General features: G+C 49.9%; 1 protein-coding gene across 2 annotated transcripts in view; it reads left to right on the top strand.

The window, feature by feature from the left end:
• The window catches only part of CAMK2A (calcium/calmodulin dependent protein kinase II alpha), a 66,036-nt gene that overhangs the window by 12,636 nt on the left and 28,992 nt on the right, over positions 1-24,408 (top strand). For both annotated transcript variants that reach the window (XM_053566327.1, XM_053566328.1), the window contains exons 2-9: positions 2,831-2,925; positions 10,688-10,747; positions 17,607-17,661; positions 18,343-18,408; positions 18,528-18,600; positions 21,763-21,865; positions 23,077-23,160; positions 23,306-23,400. In XM_053566327.1, coding sequence (XP_053422302.1) covers positions 2,831-2,925; positions 10,688-10,747; positions 17,607-17,661; positions 18,343-18,408; positions 18,528-18,600; positions 21,763-21,865; positions 23,077-23,160; positions 23,306-23,400 — 631 coding nt within the window. The remainder of the gene's footprint in view (positions 1-2,830; positions 2,926-10,687; positions 10,748-17,606; positions 17,662-18,342; positions 18,409-18,527; positions 18,601-21,762; positions 21,866-23,076; positions 23,161-23,305; positions 23,401-24,408) is intronic.

Below are 24,408 nucleotides of genomic sequence, written 5' to 3'. Positions count from 1 at the left end.
AGGAAAACTTGTGGAGCCCCTCTTTATACCAGATATTGGGTGCCTGGGTCCTAGGGGCATAGAGAGGAAATTAAAAGTTCTGGCCCCCAGCAACTCACTGGCAGGGTGGAAGAGACAAAGCACCAACCTGGGCTAGATGTGGAGGTGTAGGATTGTGATATCATGATGTAATAAGAAATATGTATTTCAGGCCCTGGTGCCGCTGCTCACACCTGTAATCCTAGCACTCTGGGAGGCCAAAGCGGGTAGATCTCCTGAGCTCAGGAGTTTAAAACCAGCCTGAGCAAGAGCCAGACCTCGTCTCTACTAAAAATAGAAAAACTAGCTAGGGGTTGTGCTGGGCACCTATAGTCCCAGCTACTTGGGAGGCTGAGGAAGAGGATCGCTTGAGCTGTGAGCTGTGATACCATGGCACTCTACCTAGGACACAGAGTGAGACTCTGTCTCAAAACCAAACCAATCAACCAACCAAACAAACAACAACAACAAAAAACCCTAAAAAACAAGAAAGAAAATAAAAGAAAAAGAAAGAAATATATATTTGGCTTTCATCCCTGGTTTTTGGCACAGAGCTCCTAAAACCATTATAATTTCCTAAGTGATGGGGATGCTAATAGCATCTTTTGTTCTATTATTTGGTCTTTGAATTCAGTTCCCTTGGAGTATTTTTTTTGTTCTAAAGAGGCAACTTTTGGTGGTCTTCTATATGGGCGCTGGTGACCAGAAAGCCTGTGATCAGGAACTTGACATTTTCAGCCTTATCCCCCATTCTCCAGGATGGTTGAAGGCTTGGGAGTTGAGTTAATAACTGATTGTGTCTATAAGATGAAGCCTCCATAAAGACTCCAAAGTATAGGGCTTGGAGAATTTCCAGGTTGGTCAACATATCCCCAGACTGGGAGGGTGGCGTACCCCAACCCCAACAGGGACAAAAGTTGTGTTCAGGACTCTTCCAGACTTTGCCCAATGCATCTGTTCATCTGGCTGTAAATGTCAGTGTTTTTCTGAGTTCCATAAGCCATTATTTTTTTAATTTTATTTATTTATTTTTTTAGAGACAGAGTCTCAACTTTGTCACCCTTGGTAGAGTGCTGTGATGTCACAGCTCATAGCAACCTCCAGCACTGGGGCTTAACCGATTCTCTTGCCTCAGCCTCCTCAGTAGCTGGGACTACAGGCGCCCGCCACAACACCCAGCTATTTTTTTTTTGTTGTTGCAGTTTGGCCGGGGTGAGGTTTGAACCCACCACCCTTGGTATATGGGGCTGGCACCCTACTCACTGAGCCACAGGCACCACCCTCCATAAGCCATATAGAAAACTGAAAGTGAGGAGGGATTTGTGAAAACCCCCAATTACTAGACAAGTTGGACAGAACCGTGGATAACCTGGGAACCCACTACTTGTGATCGACACCTGAAGTAAGGGACAGTCTTGTGAGACTTAGCTCTTAGCCTGTGAGGACTGCACTAACTCTACGTGGTGTCATAATTGAATTGTAGAACACTCAACTGGTGTCCAAAGATTCAGAGACCTGGTTGGCATGAAAAAACGTCCTCATATTTGATGGTCAGAAGTGCTGTGGGAATGATGAAAGAGTGGTGAATTTTTCCTATGCAGGGGTACTCCAGGAGCACAGAGGAGGGACTGCATGGTGGGAGAGGTGTCTCAGGGGAGGTGACTGGAATCTCGCTGTTTCCTTCCTGTGAAAAACAGAGGGTATACCCCAGGGAGTGTCCATTGCTGAACAAGGCCTTCGGTTGCCCAGGAATTCGGGCCCTCTCCAGCTTTCCTACAAGGTCACATTTCTTGGTCTCTGGTCCCCAAGCTGGCTCTCTCTTCCTCATCTTTCTTCACAGACATGAAGCCAGTGATGCCGTGCTCGGGGGTGTGTGAAGAGCAGGCATCTGTGCTAGCCTGCAGGCTCCTTGGTGCCTGCCCGTGTCCTTCTTGCCTGTCAGCCTCGCCTTTGTGGCTTGGACCTTCCCATAAGCTTAGGACAGGGGATCAAGTTTGTAGGATGTGATAGGTGAGGGCATGTCAAGAACCTGGGCATTGGCGGTGCCTGTAGTTCAGTGAGTAGGGCACCAGCCCATATACCGAAGGTGGTGGGTTCAAACCCGACCCCGGACAAATTGCAACAACAAAAACAAATAGCTGGTCATTGTGGTGGGGGCCTGTGGTCCCAGTTACTCAGGAGGCTGAGGCAAAAGAATCGCCTAAGCCCAAGAGCTGGAGGTTGCTGTGAGCTGTGACATCACAGCACTCTACTGAGGGCAACAAAGTGAGACTCTATCTCTAAAAAAAAAAAAAAAAAAAAAGAACCTGGCATAGTCTAGTGTGCCTGGGGGTGGGAGGCTTACTAGTGTGCAAATATCTGAGATCTGGATGTGGCTCTGCCTGTAACTTGCTGCATGACCTTGAGTCCTCCACAGGAGCTGCAGACTTGAGGAATCAGAATCTGCCTTTTCACAGGTGCCTGGGTGATTGGTATGGACGTTGGTGTTTGGGAAGCCTGCCCAGGAGACTCTCTTCTTGCCATTAGTGGGTGGTTAGAATGGCAATAGTGGTGATTATGGTCAGGGTCAGATCCCTTAGGAGCCTCTCTGTGATCCCCAAGTTTCTAATAATCCTCTTCTGGGTTTATCTGCTGGGTCTTCTTGGCCCTGCTCTGTCCCTGAATTGGGCCACAGCAGCCTGTGTGCGCTCAAGTGGAAGGCTCTGGTGGAGGGCTCCCTGCTGGTGCGAAGCAACCGCATGAGCCCCAGCATCTTCTAGACACTCATCCCTTAGACCCTTCCTCACTTTCTCTGCTTTCTCTGTCCTCCTAGGGGAGCCTTTTCGGTGGTGCGCAGGTGTGTCAAGGTGCTGGCCGGCCAAGAGTATGCTGCCAAGATCATCAACACCAAGAAGCTCTCAGCCAGAGGTAGGTGCCCGCCCTCTGCTCTGCCTGCCTCCTGGGGCTCTCCTTCCCATTGCCTTTTCCTCTACTGCTGAACTTAGAACACCCTGTGCCCCTGGGTAATGCTGATGGCACGGTTCATCTTCCTGAAGGTGTCATGAGGAAGAATTTCCCTTTTTCTTTCTCAGGGAATCAAGGCTGGAGGCCACAGCCTCTCCAAGATAGGCCAAGCTCTCTACTCCTGTAAGTGAAGGCTAAGGCACCTGATGGGACCTCCTTTCCCTGCTCTTGTGCCATCCCTTTTCATCTCTCCCTTCCAGACCTTGACATCCCCTCTGTCTGAATGCCCTCACATGGGTCCTTACGCAAATGGCTCTTTGTCAGCCTTCAGGTCTCAGCTCAAAGTCACGTGCTTTAAAAGGTTTCCCTGACCCTGTGAATTTGAGGGGCCTGTCTGATTTTCTCTCTCTCATTACTGTTTTTTTCTTCTGTGGCTTTCCCTCATCCAGACTCCTCCTGTCTAATGGTTAGGTTACTTGTTCAACATCCATCTCCCTTTGGACTAAGCTTCAGAAGCCTGGGCTGCTCTTGGCCTAGCACCCAGGACAATGCCATTAAACTCTAGGTATGCAGGCTTCAACCGCACCATCCTGCTCTCTGGTTCCTAAATTGTTGGTCTGAGGTGTGATCTGGGTTTGGAAAAGACATCCAGGCAGTGCTAATTTGGAGATGTTTGAGAACCACTGGTCTGGGATCTTTAGAAATGGCCCTAGACCAGCAGCACCTGAGTCATGAGAACTTGTTAGAAATGCAGTCTTGCCTGGCATGGTGGCTCATGCCTATAATCCTAGCTGTCTGGGAGGCTAAGGCAGGTGGATTGCCTGAGCTCAGGAGTTCAGTCTGAGTAAGAGCAAAACCCTGTCTCTTAAAAAAAAAAAAAAAAAAAAAATCCAGGCACTGTAGTGGGCACTTGGAGTCCCAGCTATTTGGAGGCTAAGGCAAGGGGATCACTTGAGCCCAAGAGCTTGAGGTTGCTGTGAGCTATGACGCCATAGCACTCTGCTCAGGGTGACAGAGTGAGACTCTGTCTAAAAGAAAGAAAAAAAGAGAGAGAGAAAGAAGAGAAAGAAAAGAAATGCAATCTTGAGTCCTACCCAGACTTAAATACTCCAATTTTGCATTTTAATAAGATGCCTGGATGATTTATATGGACATTAAAGTTTGGGAAGCCCTCCCAGGAGATGTGCTTCTTGTCATTAGAGTGTGTTTAGAACAGTCACGGTGCTCAATGTGTGGGAGAAGGATAGCTTCAAAGACCCACCCCCCACCCCCAGTCCCCACCCCAAGTGAAACAGTGCATAAGCTTCCTGGGCACTGCCTGGGGTAAAGGGAGTCTGTTGGGTGTGGTGGGTAGAGATATGGACGGTGCAGCCCGTGGCTTGTGTGGCATGGGGAATGTTATGTGAGAGCTTGGCAGCGTGTACAGGTATAGACAGCTGTGTCTGGGCCAGGGTCTGGCAGGTGTGGGTTCGTGGAGGTCTTGTGCAGTAGTTGGTATAGGACATCCAGGATGTTGCCCACAGGCCTCCCAGCAGACCCTGTTTTGAACAGTGTTGCTGTCTTGCCCCCTTTCATCTCAGGCTCAATGTTGCCGGGAGCCATGAGGAGAAGACACGGAGGAGGCAGCTGCGGGTAGGGTTATGGTCTCTGAAGGCTCAACGCCCTCCAATGGCACACAATCAGTGTGTAAAGGCCCAGAACCGGGGCACTGCCAGGATAGGCAGGAAGGCTGGCGGGGGCACTGCCTCCTGCCCAAGGGCTTGGATAGACCTTGTTCTTGCTGTGTGACTAGTGGTGATCTGGTGACCTCCCTGGGCTTTGTGCCTTTAGTGATCAAGGGAGATGTCCTAATCCCTGAGATACAGGTGGACAGGACTGGCTTCATGACTTGGGGGTGACGGGGCTGAGGTTGCCTCAAGGGGAGGTAAGGTCAGGAATTGAGTCCTCCCTGGATGCCGGGATCTCAGGCTAGGTCACCATACCCTCAGGGCACATCTACACACACACATGTGCACTTGCACACACACGTACACACATACACTCAGAACAGACAGATGTGTATGGAAAAGTGGAAGGGCCATTTCTTCTGTCTTGGGAGATGACAAAGCAGGGAGTATAGTGTAGACCCTGGGACATGCTAGAGGGTAACCACCAAGCTCCCTTTCTTTGGCAATTTGTTGAGTCTTTGACCTCTGGCCCAGGCCTAGGTGAGTGGAGGTTATCAGGGAACGGGAAAATCTGCCAGTGCCAGCTGCTTTTCTTCCCAGCAGGAGAGGAGGAGCAGAGCTTCTTTTAGCAGGATTCTTTGTTTGCCACTCATGTGCCTTGGGGGCGGGGTGGGGGGTTAATGCTGAATATTTGGCAACATGCTCTAAATGTCTCCTGCTGGCACTCTGGATGACTTCCAGCAGCTCCCAGCAGGGACTGTGCCCACCTGGGACCTCTGTCCACCCCTCTCCAGGAGCAATGGCTTCCCTTTGCCCGCTCTGCCAGCCTCTTCTATCAAGTGGTAACCAAACCCAGGAGATATTTGTCTATGTATTTTTAAATCAGTCTTTAAAAAAAATGCTCATAATATAAATAATTTAAAGAATCCATAAAGAAATTAAATGAAAAGTTAAAATTTTGTCTGTCCCAATCCCTGACAAATCCCCTTAGGAGCTTTGTTGAAAATGCAGCTGCCCGATTTCCACCCGTGAGGGTTGGATTCGGTAGATGAGGCCCAAGTGCCTGCATTCTTAGAATCCTGTCAACAGTGACACTATCTACCTTTTTGCAGGGTAAAGTGTGCTCCTGTGTGTAAAGCGCACCCATGATTTTGGCCCAAACTTTCAGGAAAATGCCCCTTAAAAAAGTAGCTGACTAGGGCGGCGCCTGTGGCTCAAGGACTAGGGTGCCGGTCCCATATGCCGGAGGTGGCGGGTTCAAACCCAGCCCCGGCCAAAAAAAAAAGTAACTGACTCTTAGCTGGGAGAGGCACATGGTGGGGTGGGGGTGGGGGGGCGCTTACACTTCCCTGGTAAATGCAGATTGCACTGCTCTCTCACAGCTGCCCCTTTCCTCTCCCCAGGGAGCTCTTCCCTCCCTCCCACATCCAGGGCTGCAGGTGAGATGGCCTCACACGTGGCATGATGGGAGCTGCTGAGGCATGTTCAGCCTCACATAGATAGGGGCTGGCATGGGGCTCCTGGTCCCCTCCATGTAGCCCTGCATGGCCGTGGCCTGCCCTGCCAGCCCACCACTGCCACCCTCCCCCCAGCTGCAGTGCTCAGTGGAGGTCACTTTGGCCTGGCCGGCTTGTACCACATCCTCCCAAACTGGAACCACATGTGCCCAGCAGGCCCAGGTGGGAGGGTGTGACAGCCACTGGGCTCCCCCCTGCCAAGCCATATGACCCATGTATAATACTCATTCTTATTTTTTTCCCTCAAAATTTTGGACTAAAAGGTGCACATTATATCTGAAAAAACATAGAGTAATACAGAGGCCCTCACACTCCCACCAGCCAGGTTGTCTAGTGCCTTCTAGCCTTATTCTTCTTGGGGCACACAAAGAGTTAACATTTTAGAACTCACTAGGGCACATGTCTGATCCAGCCAGAGGTGACTGACTTGGGTCACAATGTCCATTTCAGGCATGGAAGGGTCACTTGCTCAGTTCTCCAGGGGCCAGTCTCAGGGCACTGAGTGGGAAGAGTGGCTCATCCAGCCTGCACCTGAGCCTCTGAGGGGACATGAGACACATGGTTTCCATTTCTCCCATCCTTCTCCCTGCCCCCAGTCTGGCACTCTTGGTCTTTGGGATTATTTCTCTAACCTCTCAGGATCTGCTCATCCCTTGTGCAGGAAGGGGACATTTCCTGTTCCCAGCCTTGAGGTCTCTTTTCTCCCCCGGGTGCATGTGCCTCCTCTGGAATCCTGTGCCCACCTGCCTGCTGGAGCCCAGTCCCTTCTGGAGGCTGAGTCCTACAATCTGCCTGGGCCCTGCGCTGTCCTGTAGGGACTGTCTGGTCCCAGGGACCTCACCTCGAGTGTCTACCCACCTCTGCCTGTTGAACCCTGGGCAGGGATGTGCCCTTAACCCCTACACCCTGGAGGTGACCTAAACATCAGAGAAGGGAGGGAGGGGGAAGTTTCCTAAGATGTCACTGTGGGCATTAGGGTAGCCCTCCCAGGGACCCAGGCAAGAGGCTAGAGCCTCCTGGTTTCCCTCAGACCTCTCACCACGTGCAACTTTGCCAAGCTGGATGGATTGATTCAGCAATTAATTAATTATTACAATGGGAACCAATATAGTATAGTAATTATGCACATGGATTGAAATCCCAGCTCTACTGCTTGTTTCCTCGGGGGCCTTGGACAAGCTGCTTAGCAGCTCTGTGCCAGGTCCTAGGGACATGGCAGTGACCAACTGAGGTCTTGCTCTTGCTATGCCTGTTTTCTAGGAAGTGAGACTGCAAAGAACACTAAACACATAAATCATCTGGGTAGTTTTTGGTGTGGGCAAGTGTTATAAAGAAAATAAGACAGCATAAGGGGGAAATGGTGAGGCAGGAGGGACACTCTCAAAAAAAGCAGCCAGGGCAGCTCCCCGAGGAGGCCACATTGTGCTGGGACTGGCCGGATGAGTAGGAAGCAGCCCTGCGAAGACCCAGGGAAAGAGCCTTCCTGGAAGAGAGCACAGCAGGTGCAGAGGCCCAGAGGTGGGAAGGGGCTCCACGCACCTGAGGCCAGAGAAGAGGCCAGTGTAGCTGGAGCTTCATGACTGAGATGAGGTGGGACCCAGCAAGGTCTTGCTGGCTGTAGTGAGGAGTCTGGATTGTATTATAAGTACATTGAGAATCTGCTGGAGAGTTGGAAGCCAGGGAGTGATGAGATTTAATTTATATTTGAAAGAGAACTTCTTGGCTATGTGGACAATTGTGGAGAGTGGGGGCAGAGTCCCAGAATTGGGGGCTCTGAGTTTTAATAAGGCTCAGCCAAAATGACTAGTAATTTTGATGGAGGGGCTCAACTTTTATCATCAGGCCTCAGTTTCCCCATTTGTGTAATAGGGCAAGGATACAGAGATCAAAAGAAACATGGTTCCTATGTGTCATGAAGTTCTCTATATGTGAGAAAACGGGAACATTGCAAACAGGGTTATAGAAATATGCGTATACTAATATGTTTACATTCAGCAAATTAATACTTTTTACAGTAAAAGTTACAACACAGGGTAATTGTATCGTGCACAAAATGATGAAAAGATTTAGGCTGGGTGCAGTGGCTCACGCCTGTAATCCTAGCACTTTGGAAGGCCAGGGTAGGTGGATACCCTGAGCTCAGGAGTTCAGAGATCAGCCTGAGTAAGAGCAAGACCTGTCTCTACTGAAAACAGAAAACTAACTGGGCATTGCGGCAGGTACCTATAGTCTCAGCTACTTGAGAGGCTAAGGCAAGAGGATTGCTCCAACCCAGGAGTTTGAGGTTGCTGTGAGCTATAACGCCACAGCACTCTGCCCAGGGCATCAGAGTGAGACTATGTCTCAAAAAAGAAAGAAAGAAAGAAAAGAAAAAGAAAAGATGAAAAGATTCATAAAAACAATCAGTTCTGAGCATTTTCGGCAGTGAGTTCTAGTAACCAGACATAAAGTGTGATCGATGTTTTCTGTTTTCAATCATGTCAGTTTACTCTGTTCCTGGGTAACTTTATAGTGAGCAAATGTGAAATTTTGGAGTAAGGCCCCTGGTCCTAGGATGAATAGCCTAGGCCAGAAGACCCCTGTCTGCTATGACAGGGCCGACCTTGACCTGCCTGAGTTCTGGTTTCCCTGTGTGTGGGTGAAATGGGGTAGGTAGGGCCCAGGGTTTGGAGTAGAGGGAGGGGGCAGCCTTTCTTACCGAGGCCCCAGCTGGCCAAGCCCCCTCCCAGGAGCCTAAAACCCTGGCGTGGAGGATTTGGGCCAGAGGAAAAGAATGTCCCCCACCCAGCCCTACCTCCCCTTCCCTTGCTTGCAGCCGGTCTTCAGCAGGCGGCAGGGAGTTGAGCCTATAGAAACAGAATTGGACTTAATTGCTTTGCTTATGGAAAAGCCACCTTTCAGTATTGATCTTGGCTTCCGCAGCCCTTGGAAGATAACCAGTGATTACTATAGTGGAGTGGGTGCTTGGAGGCAAGGGCTGGGACTTTCTCCATCCCCATCACCCTCCCTGGAACCCCCCTGCTCTGAAAGGGCCCTTCAGATACCCAGCTTATAGTCCTGGGTTGCCTCTGAGTGTCTGCACAGGTTCCCTTCTGTGGGCCTTGATTTTCCCATTGGGAAACTGGATGCAGGTGGAGGTGGAAGTTGTGAATTGCTGCGTGAAGAACAGTATAGCCAAGGTCTGACTGCGTGGCTGCACCACTCACCATGGCTGTGACTTTGGGCAGGTACTTAACCTCTCCAAACCTCTATTTCTTCCTCTGTAAAGCCAGAAAAATGATAGTACCTCCCTCAAAGGTTCATCGTGGAGGCTTAAAAGGCATATAAAGCACCCTGCACAGTGCCTGGCATAGAGTAAATATTTTGCACTTGTTACTGGTTTCTTTTTTTACTGTTTGTTATTTTAAATTAAGGCATTAACTACTGAATTGTGAGGAAAGGGCAAAAAGGGGATCAAGAAATGCAACCCCCTGATGCCTTGGGTTGCTCAGGCTGCAATTTCCTCATCCATAAAATGGGGACAGTGATGCCGCAGCCCGGGAGTGTTGGGCATACTGAGTGGGATCATGGGTCTGACTGTTCCCAGCAGCCTGAGGGTCGGAGGCCACAGGAGGCAGATCCTGAGTAGAGCTTCTCTCCCAGGCACGTAGGCCCCCCACCCTGCTCCCCGGCCTGTCCAGGGGATTTGGATAGAAGTCCTGAAAGGCAGCTGGGTCAGCCCCAAAGCTGCCACACACAAGTTCTACCCTGCAGATTCTTTGGAGCTTTCTGTTCTCTTAGTCCCAGAGACCTCTAAAAAGGAAGTGGGTCCTGGGAATTAATTCAGGTCTTTTGGAGGGAATAATCACTCCTTTAGAAAGATGCATTCATTCAATCATTTGTTTTTTCATTCAGTTATTTTGTGAGCACCTCTTAAGTGCCAGGCATTCAGGTAGGTGACACTACAGAGACCAAGACCCTGCCCTCAAAGATCTAGATGTTCATGAGACATCTGTCTGGGGGCCCTGAGTGCATAGACGAGGGACCTCTGCCCACCTAGCACCAGGGGCCAGTGGACATCTAAGCATCTAAGGATGGGGAAGAGTGAATGAAGGCCAGTGAACGGACAGATGGGAGGTAGAAGGAATGTTCCAAGCTGAGAGAACTGCATTTGCCATTGTTTTTCTCCCAAAGTAGGGGGAGAAAAACCCTGCCAGCACGGTGTGGCTGGGGGTGGCAGCAGGAGCCTGACCTGGGGGAGTTCTGGGCTGCGTGGGGCTTGGGTCTTACACAAGAAGGGGATTGGGGGGTGCCACTCCTTTGAGAACCCTGGAAGGAGAGGGGGACAGACATACCTGAGTGACTGCAACTCAGGCCTCTCCCTCTTTCCGCTGCATGCCCCTGCCTTCCGGGAGAGCTCAGAGGCCCTGGCCAAAAGGTGAGCTTTTCCAGCTCCCACGGCTACTCTGGGAGGGCAGAGATAGTACCAGGCTGTGAGGAGGGTGAGATGGAGGGTGGTGGTTCCTCCCTCACCGCGGACTCACCTGAACATCTCCATTTCAGACCATCAGAAGCTGGAGCGAGAAGCCCGCATCTGTCGCCTGCTGAAGCACCCCAACATCGGTAAGCCCTGGGGCCAGTGGGGGTGTGGTGGGACTGGGCCTGCTCCCTGCCGGTCCTGGCCTGTGGGCGTGTGGGGGTGGGGTGCAGAGCAGCTGCTCTCTTCTCCAGGATGGAGGCAGTGGAGATGGGAAAGGGGGCGTCTTTAATGGTTTCCACATTCCTCAGAGCCAGCCTGTTTCGGGGGAAGGTGAAGAAAGGGCCCTTCCTCCCATCCCACACTGCCGGCAGCCTCCTTCAGCAGCCTCCTTCGGAAAAGCTGTTTCAGGAAAACTCCTAAAGCTGTGGGATAGATGAAAATAGGCCGGCCAGGGTGGGGTTGGGGGGAGGGGGAAGCTTGGCCTTGGCAGGTATGGCCCACTCCCCAAACCCACCCCCATGCTGAGTCAGCATGTGCCCACCTCTCTAGACCTGCTGCCCACCTGTCTCACAGAGGCAAGTTCCAATCTGGCCTGCCCCCAGCAGTGGGCAGAGCACAGGCTGCAGAGAGAGGCTGGGACACAGTGGGCAGCAGCACCCACAGGGATGGGCCCTGAAACAGCATCTTGCTGATCTCCCCTCCCTCACCCCTGTGCAACTGGTGGGCCTTTTGGGGTCCAGAGTCATGCTGGGAGAAAGTGTGACTTTTAGATCTAATTCTGTCAGGGACTAGCTGTGTGACGTTGGGCAGGAACAATACCCTCTCTGGGTCACTTTACTCCATCTTCACAAAGAGACAACTGTCTGGAGCACAGCTTCTCCTTCTTTAATTACTCAGGCATCTGTGCAGAGGTAGGCTCTGACTCCATGGTCTGAGGTTTTGCAGTTCTAACACTCTCTGAGGAGCTGCCAAGGCTGATGATCCACAGACCACCCTTGGAAGGGAAGGTCTAGGGCTCTCTAAGGACCATTCTAATTCTGACAGCCACCACACCTTCTCACTTGGGAGGGAAGCATCTCTCCCTGCCCAGGGCCCCAAGGGTTAAGTCTCCTGCCAGAGAGAAGCATCGCCATCTGCTATTTATACCCAGAAGGCACCTCCCCTTCCCTGCACAAACAGCAGCCAGAGCCTCAGGGCCCGGTATCAGAGAAGAGGCAGCAAGGCGCTAGCAGGGAGGAAGCCGGGTTGAACCCAGTCCCTGACCTGCTAACATCCTCTGCATGTGGCCTTGGTCAGTTTCTGCCAACCCTGGGCCTCCAGCTTCCCAACTGCATGGTAGAGGGGTTTGTGAGTGATCTCTGATTGTAAAATTCCGCGGTTCTGTAAGACTCAGCTCCAGAGGAGGGAGGCAGGGAGTGTGTGTGTTACTGCACAGCCTTGGCTGAGTCAGGTCAACCTGCCTCCTCCTGCTTGTGCCTCCCTTGCCCTCTCATTTCCAGCTATAATGGGGAACGGTCCTTTATAGGCTCTGGAGCTGACGACTACAGCTCAAATCCTGGGTTTGTTGTTTAATGGCTGTGTGACCCTGGGCATGTTGCTTAACCATCCTGAAGACAAGTTTTATCTGGAAAATGGAAGCGATACTTAACCTCACAGGATTGTGATGATACAATGGAGCAAATCATGATGACAGTCCCAAGGCAAATGCTTTATCATCATTAAACTGGCCCCCTTTTCCTCAATCTACACCTTCCTATAGAACAGCCTTCGCAACCTACAGGAACTGTATTAAAGGGCCATGGCATTAGGAAGGTTGAGAACCACTGCTAGAGAACAGTCTTCTACCTGAAGACATCCTCTTGCCTGAAGCTTTTTAAGGCTGTTGTTTCTATGAGCCATCAAGATTTTTTGTCATCACTGGAAGCATATACGTTACATGGTGTTAAGAGAATGGATTTTGCAGTCAGACGCACCAGGTTTCAATCTCAGCTCTGCTGTTTACTCGGTGTTTGAGCTTGGGCAGGCAATGAACCTCTCTGAACCTCAGTATCCACTTTTGTGAAGTGGGGATACAGTCCCACCTTTGTGGACTGTTGGGAGGGTCGAAGGTGACAGTGCAAGTAAAGCACTTAGCACCAAGGCCTAGCATGTGTGAAAGTTCACAAATGGTAGCTACCATCTTCATCACCTTCCTTCATTCAGTCACCCGATTTCAAGTGTATGGTAGACCAACCAAGCACTGGGGTGTGTGTTAGGCACTGAGAATGTGCAGGAGAAATGAGGATGGGGTAGGGAATGGGGAGGCTGACACACAGGGCACTGGAGAGCAGAGAGGAGCAATCAGTAGAGGGGAACTCTCAGAAGAGTCTTGAGCTATTGCCAGGGCTGAAAGTGTCCTTGGAGAGTGCCCCTACCTGAACTTCCAAGAATCTCAAGTCAGAGTAAGTTATAATTGTCCCAAAGAAGTGCAAAGAGGTGTAGCTGTGAGTACAGAACCTAAGAGGTGAGTCTATTCCTGGAGAAACTAGACTGAGTCCTCATCAGCTTGTTTGGCGAATCCAGACAAGATTATTGGTTGCTGCCTCTGTGTGGCCATAGTGCAGTACCCAGGGGCCCAGGTCAGGGAGGTCCCTGCCTCAGCTCAGGTCAGTCCCACTGTGCCATGCACAAAGCATTGACCTCCCAGATCATGCCTGGGGCAGGATAATACCCTGCTTTCTGAACCATCACCACTCACAGATGGGCAGATCCCAGAAGGCCACCCCAGGGTGCAGCGGACTTGGGCTGTTGTAGGGACAACTTGAGAGTTTAGTAGATCTTTCAGAGTGGGGAAGGGAAGTGTGGTTGGTCAGCGATGAAGGTGACAATGTGTTCATTTATTGAGCTTTCCCTAGGGCTAAATGCTTTACAAGAATTGTCACATCAATTACCCAGACCAGTGGAATTAGTAGTAGTGTTAGGAATGGAAGCTCAGAGAGCTTAGGGCATTTGCCCGTAGTTGCGCTACTACTAAGAGGTAGATCTTGGAGGCAAACCCTGCAAGTCTGACTCCAGGGCCCATGTTCTCATTCTGCTTACCTTCCCAAGTAGACACCACTCTGGGGTACACGCAGATAAGGAAAAAGCACTATTCTTCCACCTCCAAGAAAAAAAAATGTGACTGATGAAAATACTACAGGAATGTCGGAAATTCGCAAATCCAGAAACATAAATGAAAACAAGGTTACAGATTTGTTTGCTCTATGAAAATATTTTAAAAAGTCAAAAGTGACAGCATAATTCAATGCGGCAAAGACATGCCAATCACCCCACCGGGAGGCAGGATTATTACTGTAGCGGGTGGGCCTTTCCTTTTGGGTGGCGTTGTTCCACAGGGGGGCCTTGATGGATGGGAGGGGAAGCTTGGAGAATGAAAATAGTAGTGAAATAAAGAGTCCTTGTCTCCTGGTGAGGAGGTGATTTGCCTCCCCTCAGGGACTAATGCTGACACCAGTACTGTGGCACAGGTGGTGCACTGCCTAAATTGGGGCTCAAATCTGGCCCCTTATCTGGCTGCTCAGAGGGGCAGCCTTTTATAATCAGCACAGAGGCAACATCCGAGTGAGAGTCAGCTCTGGGGAAAACCTGCCCCTCAATTCTGAACATCTCCCTAAGCCCTGAGGAACTTCTCTAAGGGGCCTGAGGCCTCTGATAAGAGGTGGATCTGAGACCCCAGTCTTCCTAGGGATCCTTTCAAAGCCCTTTCTGAGATGAGCCTGGCTGCAGCTTGGCTTCTCAGAGTTTCTCAATGCAGGAGAGGGAAATTAAAAACCACTGCCCTCCAGAATAGACAGAAAGTGTCTACTCTCCAAGAGATCACTGGGAGGAAGACAGGGAGAGGAAAGATGAGCATATTACTCACGCCTGTAATCCTAGCACTCTGAGAGGCTGAGCCTGGTGGATTCCTTGAGTTTAGGAGTTCGAGACCTGAGCAAGAGTAAGACCCCCGTCTCTAAAATTAGCTGGGCATTGTGGTGGGCTCCTGTGGTCCCACCTACTTGGGAGACTGAAGCAAGAGGATCACTTGATCCCAAGGGTTTGTGGTTGCTGTGAGCTATGGTGCTACAGCACTCTACCCAGGATGACAGAGTGAGACTCAGTTTCAAAAAAATAAAATAAAATAAAAATTAAAAAAAAAAAAAAAAAAAAATTACCGGGCGGTGCCTGTGGCTCAGTGAGTAGGGCGCCGGCCCCATATGCCGAGGGTGGCGGGTTCAAACCCAGCCCCGGCCAAACTGCAACCAAAAAATAGCCGGGCGTTGTGGCAGGCGCCTGTAGTCCCAGCTGCTCAGGAGGCTGAGGCAAGAGAATCGCGTAAGCCCAAGAGTTAAGAGGTTGCTGTGAGCCGTGTGACGCCACGGCACTCTACCCGAGGGCGGTACAGTGAGACTCTGTCTCTACAAAAAAAAAAAAAAAAAAAAAAAATTTACCCTGATATACTAAGGATGCAAGTTAATTGTAGATGAGGACACAAAAGGTTTTTAAAGCATCTCCTACAACCTCACCACCTAGAGCTAACATTTTATGATATATGCTTCCATATGTTATATAAGCACCTCTCAAGTGTTGTACATCTAAACACATCATCTTAGGTCAGCTTTCCTAGGAGCAGCACCTGAGATAGGGATTTGGGTGCTGTTAGCAGCCAATACTCCTAGCAGCTGGGGAATCGATGCACAAACTTACCAAAGGGTCTGGGCAGGGCATGGATGTAAAATTGCCAGATTTTACGCACAAAAATAAATACACATACACATTTTAAAAATTAAGCCTGTATTTACTCTGAAATGCAGCAAAAAGTTAAAATAAATTAATGAGGCCAGGCACGGTGGCTCATGCCTGTAATCTTAGCACTCTGGAAGGCCAAGGCAGGTGGATTGCTTGAGCTCATGAGTTTGAAACCAGCCTGAGCAAGACCCCCGTCTCTACTAAAAATAGAAAAACTGAGGCAAGAGGATCGCTTGAGCCCAGGAGTTGGAGGTTGCTGTGAGCTATGACGCCTTGGCACTCTACTCAGGGCGACAGCTTGAGACTCTGTCTTAAATAACATAAAATAAGTTAATGAACAGAGGAATGGTTAGCAATATAGGAAACCAAGTACAGAAAAACATTAATGAAAATCTAGAGTCTAGATAAGAAATTAAAACAGCTATATATATATATATATATTTTATTTTTTTTTTTTGAGACAGAGTCTCACGATGTCTCCCTTGGTAGAGTGCTGTGGCATCATAGCTCACAGCAACCTCAAACTCTTGGGCTTAAGCAATTCTCTTGCCTCAGCCTCCTCAGTAGCTGGTACTACAGGTGCCCACCACAACACCTGGCTATTTTTTTGTTGCAGTTGTCATTGTTGTTTAGCAGGCCCAGGGCTGGGCTTGAACCCACCAGCCTTGGTCTATGTGACCGGAGCTCTCTTCACTCAGCTACGGGCACTGAGCCAAAAGCAGCAGTATATTATATGTGTTCTTAAGATTTTACTTTAAAATATTTTTCAGTTATTATTTATAAATGTGTATCATCATTTTAAAATGTTTTAAAATTTCATTAAATTTGTGTCTCCTTCATCTTCCATCTCTAGTCCTCATTCCCCTGCTACTATAGGGCACCCATTCTGGGGTATGTGACATCCCCGTCTCAGTCCACTCTCCAAAATTTGCAAGAGGCAGATGAGAGTCATAAACAATTCAGCGGACTCACTACTGAGTCAGAAATACATGCACAAGGCAAATTCAGATGGCATTAGCGTTTGCAGTGACAAGCGCGTCTCCCCCTATAACCCAGCTCCCTCACTTCTCCTCCCTAAAGGCACCCCGCCCTCCATGCCTGCTTCTCTGTATTCTTGCAGAGAGACTTATGCCATATATAAACTTAGATACATCCTTTTTAAAAAGTACTACGCATACTGTTTTGCACTTGGCTTTTCCACCAAACAACATAATTTGGATACATAACTGCCGCATTATTCTAACAGCTGTGTCATTTTCAATTGTGCAGATAGATCATAATTCACTGAGCCAGCACCACTCCATGGACATTTTTAGGTTGTGGTGCAGGGAAGGATGTGAACCTTGCTGGTAGCTGACAGGGTGCAGCCCCCCAGAGTCAGCCTCAAACCCTCAGGCCTTTCCTCTCAGTAGCTCAGGGGGTAATGCTGGGAGTTTGGACTCCTGGGAGCTTTGCCTCCTTCTTGGTAAATGAGGTGTGAAGAGATGACAGCTTTTCAGCATGCCAGAACTCAGGGACCTTGTCACTCCTGCCTCCAGCCCCCACACTCTGTTATCTCCTCAGACCTGGGAGCAGAGCAGGGTTATTAGCTCAGGGCCAGCACTGAGTAAGCACCAACTGTGTGCCTCTTGGAACTCTCCCAACAAACCTGCAAATCCAGGAGTTTCATTCTCATTGTCCAGACAAAGAAAGAGAAGCTCTAAAAGACCTGGTCACCCAGCTAGGATGTGGCAGAAATGGGGGCCACAAGCTCTTTCTAATGACCCCAGCCTGCCAAGCAACAAAACTGAGTGTTGGAGAAGGGAGGGGACCAAACTCTGACAAAGGTAGGCATCATTAGCCTTTAATCTCAGGCTTCTTTCAGTAATGCCCACGGTCTGTGTGCACTTGATGTGTTGAGCTCTTACTTGCCTGGGCAGTAAGTAAGGCAGGCAGGGGCCTAGGCCCAAACAGGCCACTTTCTAGCCATGCAGTATGGAGTATCTTGACACCCCCCCCCCCCGCCTCAATGGTAGCTTCTTTATAATGGGGTTACCATAGCAACCCTTGCAAGGGGGCTGTGAGGATGTCAAGTGAGATAGCATAGTGCCTGGTATACAGTTTGTGTACCCTGAACCTAGTTTGTGTTCACTGACTATCCGGAAGACTGGGGCGTTGGCTCTAGGAGGGATGAGAGGAGGGAGGTGTGGGGAGCAGCATGTCCTGATGTAACCGACTGCCTTGGCCCTCCCACAGTCCGACTCCATGACAGCATCTCAGAAGAGGGACACCACTACCTGATCTTTGACCTGTGAGTTTGGCCCCACCCTAGGGTGTGCCAGGGGTATCAAGGGCAACCTGAGCAGGGATGACCTCACTGGTCCCCTTGGCCTGAAGGGTCTCGGATGCCACTAGACTGGGCTGAATTCCTTCTTTGCATCCACAGTTTCCCCAAATGTGGTAGGCCTGCCACCCAAGCAGTGCAAGTTGTTGGTTTTCCTGAAACGCCAACAAACACTTTTAGCTTTCATCCTGTATTTATTTTTGTTTCTCTTCTATTTGTGGCCAGTGATGCTGGTTTTCCATTTGCAGTGGCAATATAAAATTTCTTTTTGGAATATGTTTAATTTTTTTAAAGATAGTCAATTGGATGAAAAGCAGTAATGAAATGATAGGCCTCAGGGGTTCGTGGGATGGCAGTGAAAATTAGCCATGGAGCTGGTCTCATAGGTAAAACAGCCTTGAGATGTTGATAATGGGGGAGGCTGTGGGCTTCCTAATGAACTCAGTGATGTGTTCTGAGTGTCCCCCACCTCTGGACTCCAGCCTGGGCCCAGTATGGGAGAAGGAGTGGGAAGGGCAGTCAGCAGAAAGGTGTAACAGGGTCACCCCAGATGCCCTGGGGCCCCTCCTTTTGTGGCTGAGGTCCTGAGGTTCTTGGACCCCATCCTTAGCTTCTGCCTCTATGGTGATTTCATGACCGTCTCTCCAGGGTCACTGGTGGGGAGCTGTTTGAAGACATCGTGGCCCGGGAGTATTACAGCGAGGCAGATGCCAGGTGAGTGCCAGATACTGCAAGCCATGGTGCCCGGGGATCAGGTACTCTCAGCCACTGTCAGCTCCCCAGGGGAGGCCCGTGCTTGCACTGCTGTGACCCCTTTCTCTCTCTCTCCATAGTCACTGTATCCAGCAGATCCTGGAGGCTGTGCTGCACTGCCACCAGATGGGGGTGGTGCACCGGGACCTGAAGGTGAGCAGCCCATGTGGGTGTGGCTCACCCCAGGAGCCTGCCCACCCCAGGAACCCCTGTCCTTCTGTGATTCCTTCCTGAAGAGTAGAGCAGAATATTGCTGGCAAACTCCTGTAATGTCCATGAGTTAGGCTGGAAACAGGGTAGGTAGGAATGTTTTCCCCACTGTTCAGATGAGGAAACAGCTCAGAAAGGTAGAGCAGCTAGGTTTGGGCCCCTGATCTCTCATCTCCCAGCCCACAGGCTTTGTGTCAGGCCAGGTGAGATGCAATTAGACCACCAAGACCAGCAATGGTAGGGTGGGAAAGAAGGCAGGCAGGGGCCTAGGCCCAAAAAGGTCACTTTCTAGCCACACAGTATAGAGTATCTTGACCTCCCCCTCCCCGCCCCCCCTCCCGCTGTGAGCAATGGGGTTGCCATAGCAACACTTGAAAGGGGGCTGTGAGGATGTCAAGGGAGATAGCCTAGTGCCTGGTATACAGACACATTGTTACCTTTGTTCCTGGGTCTCTGGCAGGCTGGAAGAGAAGGAAATAGGACTCTGGACCCTTGGAGTCCTCCCTCTTCGCATCTGAAGAAGGAGATGGACAGGACTCAGGAGGTGTGGAGTCTAGTCTGGCACTACCTAGTTGCAAGGCCCCGCCCTGTCAACACAGACCTAGTGGTTCTCCTCTGCTGGGCCTCAAGGCATCAGCGGCTGGTAGCTCATCTCATCCCTGTTTTGTAGAGCAGGAAACTAAGGCCTGAAGAGTCCAACGGATTTGCCCACGGGCATGCCATTCAGTTGTCCAAGGCCTGTCCAGACCTTGGGGGTCTGGTGTCAAAAAGCCATTCTATCCAGCTCCTGCTTCTGCACAGCCACACCCAGGGTGACCCTACCAGGTATCCCACAAACTTTTGTTTTATGGCCTTCAGAAACATTGCATTTGCTTTCCACAGGGTAGCCCTTTGACCCACTGGGGAATACCCCTTCCATCTTTCCTGCTATGGGAGCTTTGCGCTGAGCCGCAGTTCTGCCATTTGGAACCACCCAGAGATAAGTCTCTAGATTGGAATAGCCCTAGAGAGACTTGGCAGTGTTGTTACAGCTCCTAAGTCTCCTGCAGGCTGTATATGTCATTCCCACCAGAATGTGGTTCCCAGGCCCTCCCTGTCCTGGGTGCCCTGACATGCCTTAACCAGTCCAGTTCCCTCTTTGAGGCACAGTGCTCTGAATGGAACCCCTACCCACCTCCGAACGTCACAGGCAGTCCATGGTGTCTCACCTGAGCCCCAGATGATTTCTCTGTGGCTCTGTCTAGACATATAGTCAGGTTTACACTCAAAGAGGTCTCTGGCCAGACCTTAGGGCGGCTTTCCCTGAGGGCCTGTTCCCATTATAGCTACAGCTCCTGAATGGGAGGAGGAAGGAGGAGAAACAGCCCAAATTTAGGCCACTCTGGATACACTAATTAGTGACACATTCATCAAATCAGGGCAAGACAGCCACCTAGACCCAGGACAGGTTGGGAATGCAGTCCCCAGAGGACAAAGGAGGCCTAACAAGCCAGGCAGAGGGAGCAATACTTGTTTGGGTCCATCCTAGCTTTGGACAGTGAGAGGTGAGAGGTGGGACTCTTTGAAAGTCTCATTGGAGATGGAGGTCAGAGGAGGATGGGAAACCAAGAGCCCAAGCATGCTGAGCCCATCCCCGGGCAGAAAATATGAATACTAAGGCTATTAAGTGCTTACTGTAGGCCACTGTGAAGTACTTTACAATGATTATCTCAATTAAACATGCACTACCCCATAAGGTGGGCATTTTCCTGAGAGGAAACTAAAGCTCAGAGAGTGAAATAATTTGCCAAAATTTCATAGCATAGACGTGGCAGTGCTAGGATTAGAAGCCAGGACTATCCAAGTGCGGAGAGCACACTCTTGGCATCCCTCTGTCCTGAGCCCCACAAGAGGCTGCATTCCCAACCTAGAGGAAGGCCAGCAGAAAGAGTAGGAAATTGGGGGGCTGGTGAAAGTCAGTAGCCTCGATGGCCAGAGGCCAGGTATAAGGCCTTCCATAGGTTGGCTGCTGGTCCTATGTATACCCACCATCTTTCAGCTTCAAGTGGTTAAGATGGAGTCAGCCTTTGCCTTGATCCTGGCTCTATCATTTATAAGCTGTATGATCTTGGTTAAGTCACTCAACCTCTCTAAGCCTCATCTTTATATATTTAAAAGTTTTTTTTTTTTTTTTTGTAGAAGACAAAAATCTTGCTATGTTGCCCAGGCTGGTCTTGAACTCTTGGCTTCAAGATAGCCTCCTGACTCAGCCTCTCCAAATGCTAGGATTACAGGCATGAGCCTCCATGCCTAGCCTTCATCTTTATACATATGACAAATACTTATTAAATGCTTGCTATGTGCCCCACACACACACATCCTAGCTATTGCTGAACAGGACAGATAAGGAACTCACATTCCACAGGGCTGACAGACAATGAACAAGTGCACAGACAGGCAGGGGAAACATTACAAATTACAATGAAACCTAGAAGGAGGAGCTAAGACAGAGGATACCTGAGGCCTCCTTCTCTATAGAATAGTCATGGAGGACTTCTTTGAAGGGGTGATATGAGAATGAGAGCCAGACAAAGAGAAGAAACTAGCCCTAAGGAGTTCATGGGGAGAGCAAATCAGGCAAGGAAGGTGAAGTGCAGAGGCCCCGAGGTAGGAACAAGTGGGGCTTGGTAGGAAGGCTGCTGTGAATAATGGGTGTCATGACACCTACCCCAAAGTGTTGCTGAGACAATAAGTGAGATGATGCATATGGAACACATAGCCCAGTGGCTGGCACATGGTAGGGGTGCCGCAGATATTGCTGTTTCTTTCTTATTGCAATGGTGGCTATACCAGCACCACCCCTGCACCTACCCTCACCTCAGCCCCAGCTGAATGGTGGAGAAAGCATCCTTCCGTTGTCACAGATGGGGGCCCTCTCACAAAATAGCCCTCTCTCTGGGGACTGAAGCTCAGGATTCTGTGGCTGGGGCTGGATTTGGGGTCCGGGGCCTCGGAGTGTCCAGACGTTCTTCCTGTAAGCCCAGGCCCCAGAGGTGAGGTTCTGAATCTGCTGACTATCTGTTGGCCCTTTCCTCCCCCTTCTCCCTCTTTTCTCTTCCTGGATAGCCGGAGAATCTGTTGCTGGCTTCCAAGCTCAAAGGTGCTGCAGTGAAGCTGGCGGACTTTGGCCTGGCCATAGAGGTAGAAGGAGAGCAGCAGGCGTGGTTTGGTGAGTTGTGTGGGCTGGCAGGGGAGTTTACATGTTGGCTTCTAGAAAGACTCTGCCTAAGCAGGGGAGGTTGGAGATGACTATGGGGCCAGGTGGGGCTCAGAGAGCAGACCCCCTCCCCCCTGAGCCAGTGGGTAGCACTCATTCTATCTCCCTGGGGCCAGGCACAGAGGACACAGTTTTTACTAAAACGGTTGCATGGCTTCTTCATATGAACCCATGCCCGCACTGTTCTTGAGGGGCTTTCATGGGGTTCTCCCAACAGCCTGGGTGCTAGAGATTTTTATCCTGAGAGAAAACAGAGGCTAAGAAACTTGGAAAAGGTCAAGGAATTTTAAAAAACCGGGTCAGATGATCCAGTACACTTTGGGATTTTGACATAATTGAGTCCCTTTCAGTTATCTGGGGCTACTTTGGAATGGGTGATATTGGTCAGTAGTTAAGAATCAGAGCCCAGGGCTCAAATCCTAATTCTGCTATTTACAAAGCGTGTGACTTTGGGGAAGTCATTTCACCTGTCTGAGGCTTCATTTCCTCATCTGTAAATGAGGATAATAATAGTGTGTGTTCCTCAAGAGCAGTGTGAGGATTAAATGAACCAGCACGTAAAGGGCTCAGCCCAATGCTTAGCATACATACTCAGTAACTAGTAACTATTCCTGTGATTACTTATTAGAATACTTTGGGTGTTCATTATTTCGGTTCATCCTCTCAACAACATCAGGAAGCATTTGAGATAGAAATCCCTATTATCTTTTTGACAGATGAGGAAACAGAAGCCTAGAAGGCAAAGAGACCTGCAGGATTTAGGGGCAAAGCAAGAGCTAGGATAGGCCTCCTAACATTTCATGACCAGCTCTTGCAAGAGAGTACAGAGTGGGCATGGTTTAGCTCTCAGCCTGGAGCTTATATAGCAAGTACATTTCACCTTGAGGAGCTCCGGAATCTATTACTGTGGAGTGGGGAGTGGTGACAGCTGTGCTGTGTGCTTATTGACCCCGTTGAGAGGGTTTGCTGGCTTATCAGGCCAAGCTTATGCCCTTGGCCCACTGGGATTTCATGATGCGAGTCCAAGTGCATCTACTGGGCAGGGGCTATTTTCCCCCAGGTCTAGGGCAACTCACATCCCCTCTTCCAGCAGAATCTTGCTCTAGGTTCTGTACGTACTGACCTATGTGTATGTGTCTGCCTGTCTATGTGTCTGGGAACAGGGTTTGCAGGGACACCTGGATACCTCTCCCCAGAAGTGCTGCGAAAGGACCCGTATGGGAAGCCTGTGGACCTATGGGCCTGTGGTGAGTCCATCCAAAGCCCCTTTTGTAACCCTGGCTGCCCTTGCCTCTGGGGACTCTTTTCTCTCCTCTCTCCTTTCCCGTGACTTTCCCCATCTTTCCCCCATCTCCCCCCAGGTGGTTGAAAGTTCTCTGGCTCTCTTTCTAGGGGTCATCCTATATATCCTGCTGGTTGGGTACCCCCCATTCTGGGATGAGGACCAGCACCGCTTGTACCAGCAGATCAAAGCCGGTGCCTATGATGTGAGTGTTGCTCCTCCCTCCAGGCCCCAACATCCTCTGGCACCCTTCCAGTGAGAGCCAATGCTCAGTAAGGCCAACGATATGAGAATGCCTGCTTCCCATCTTCCTGGCCCAATCAGGTCCCCTGCCACTGTCTAGTACTGGACAGGGGAGCAAGGAGTGTGAGGGCCAGGCAATGACCACAGTGTGCCTGATGACTGGGGACTCAAAGTGATGGGATTTATCCTGTGGGCCCTAGCAGGTAGAAGCAGCACCAAAGTGGCATGGGGAGTAGGGGAGGGGCAGGCCCCCAGCCAGCTTTTATGTCTTTTCTTCTTTTATATACACAATTTTTTTTTTTTTTGAGACAGAGTCTCACTATGTCACCCTCTGTAGAGTGATGTGGTGTTACAGCTCACAGGAACCTCTAACTCTTGGGTTTAAGTGATTCTCTTGTCTCAGCCTCCCAAGTAGCTAAGACTACAGGCACCTGCCACAACACCCAGCTTTTTTTTGTTGTTGTACTTGTCATCGTTGTTTAGCAGGCCTGGGTGGAGTTAGAACCTGCCTGCCTTGGTGTATGTGGCTGGCACCTTAACCACCGAGCTACAGGTGCCGAGCCCATATACATAAACATTAATAATAGCTAACACCTCTGTAGCACTCTTCTGAATGTCTTATATATTACTACATTTACTCCTCATATCAATCTATGACCCAGTGGGAAACCCCCATTTTATAGATTGGGAAACTGAGGTATAAGAGGTGAAGTAACTTCCCAGATCACAAATCTAAGAAATGGTATAGCTGGTATTTGAACCCAGGCAGTGTGGCTCTAGCCACCAAGCTATACTACTCTTCTACAAGACTGATTAAATGGTGTCACATGTTTTATATATACATATATATATCTATACATACATATGTGTGTATATATAGATATAATTTTTTTTTTTTTTGAGACAGAGTCTCACTATGTCGTCCTTGGTAGAGTGTTGTGGCATCACAGGTCATGGCAACCTCCAACTC

Source organism: Nycticebus coucang, chromosome 17 (assembly GCF_027406575.1).
Source record: "Nycticebus coucang isolate mNycCou1 chromosome 17, mNycCou1.pri, whole genome shotgun sequence".
NCBI classification, from domain to species: Eukaryota; Metazoa; Chordata; class Mammalia; order Primates; family Lorisidae; genus Nycticebus; species Nycticebus coucang.
Note: the sequence above shows the minus strand (reverse complement) of the source record. Positions and strands in the feature narration are given on the sequence as shown.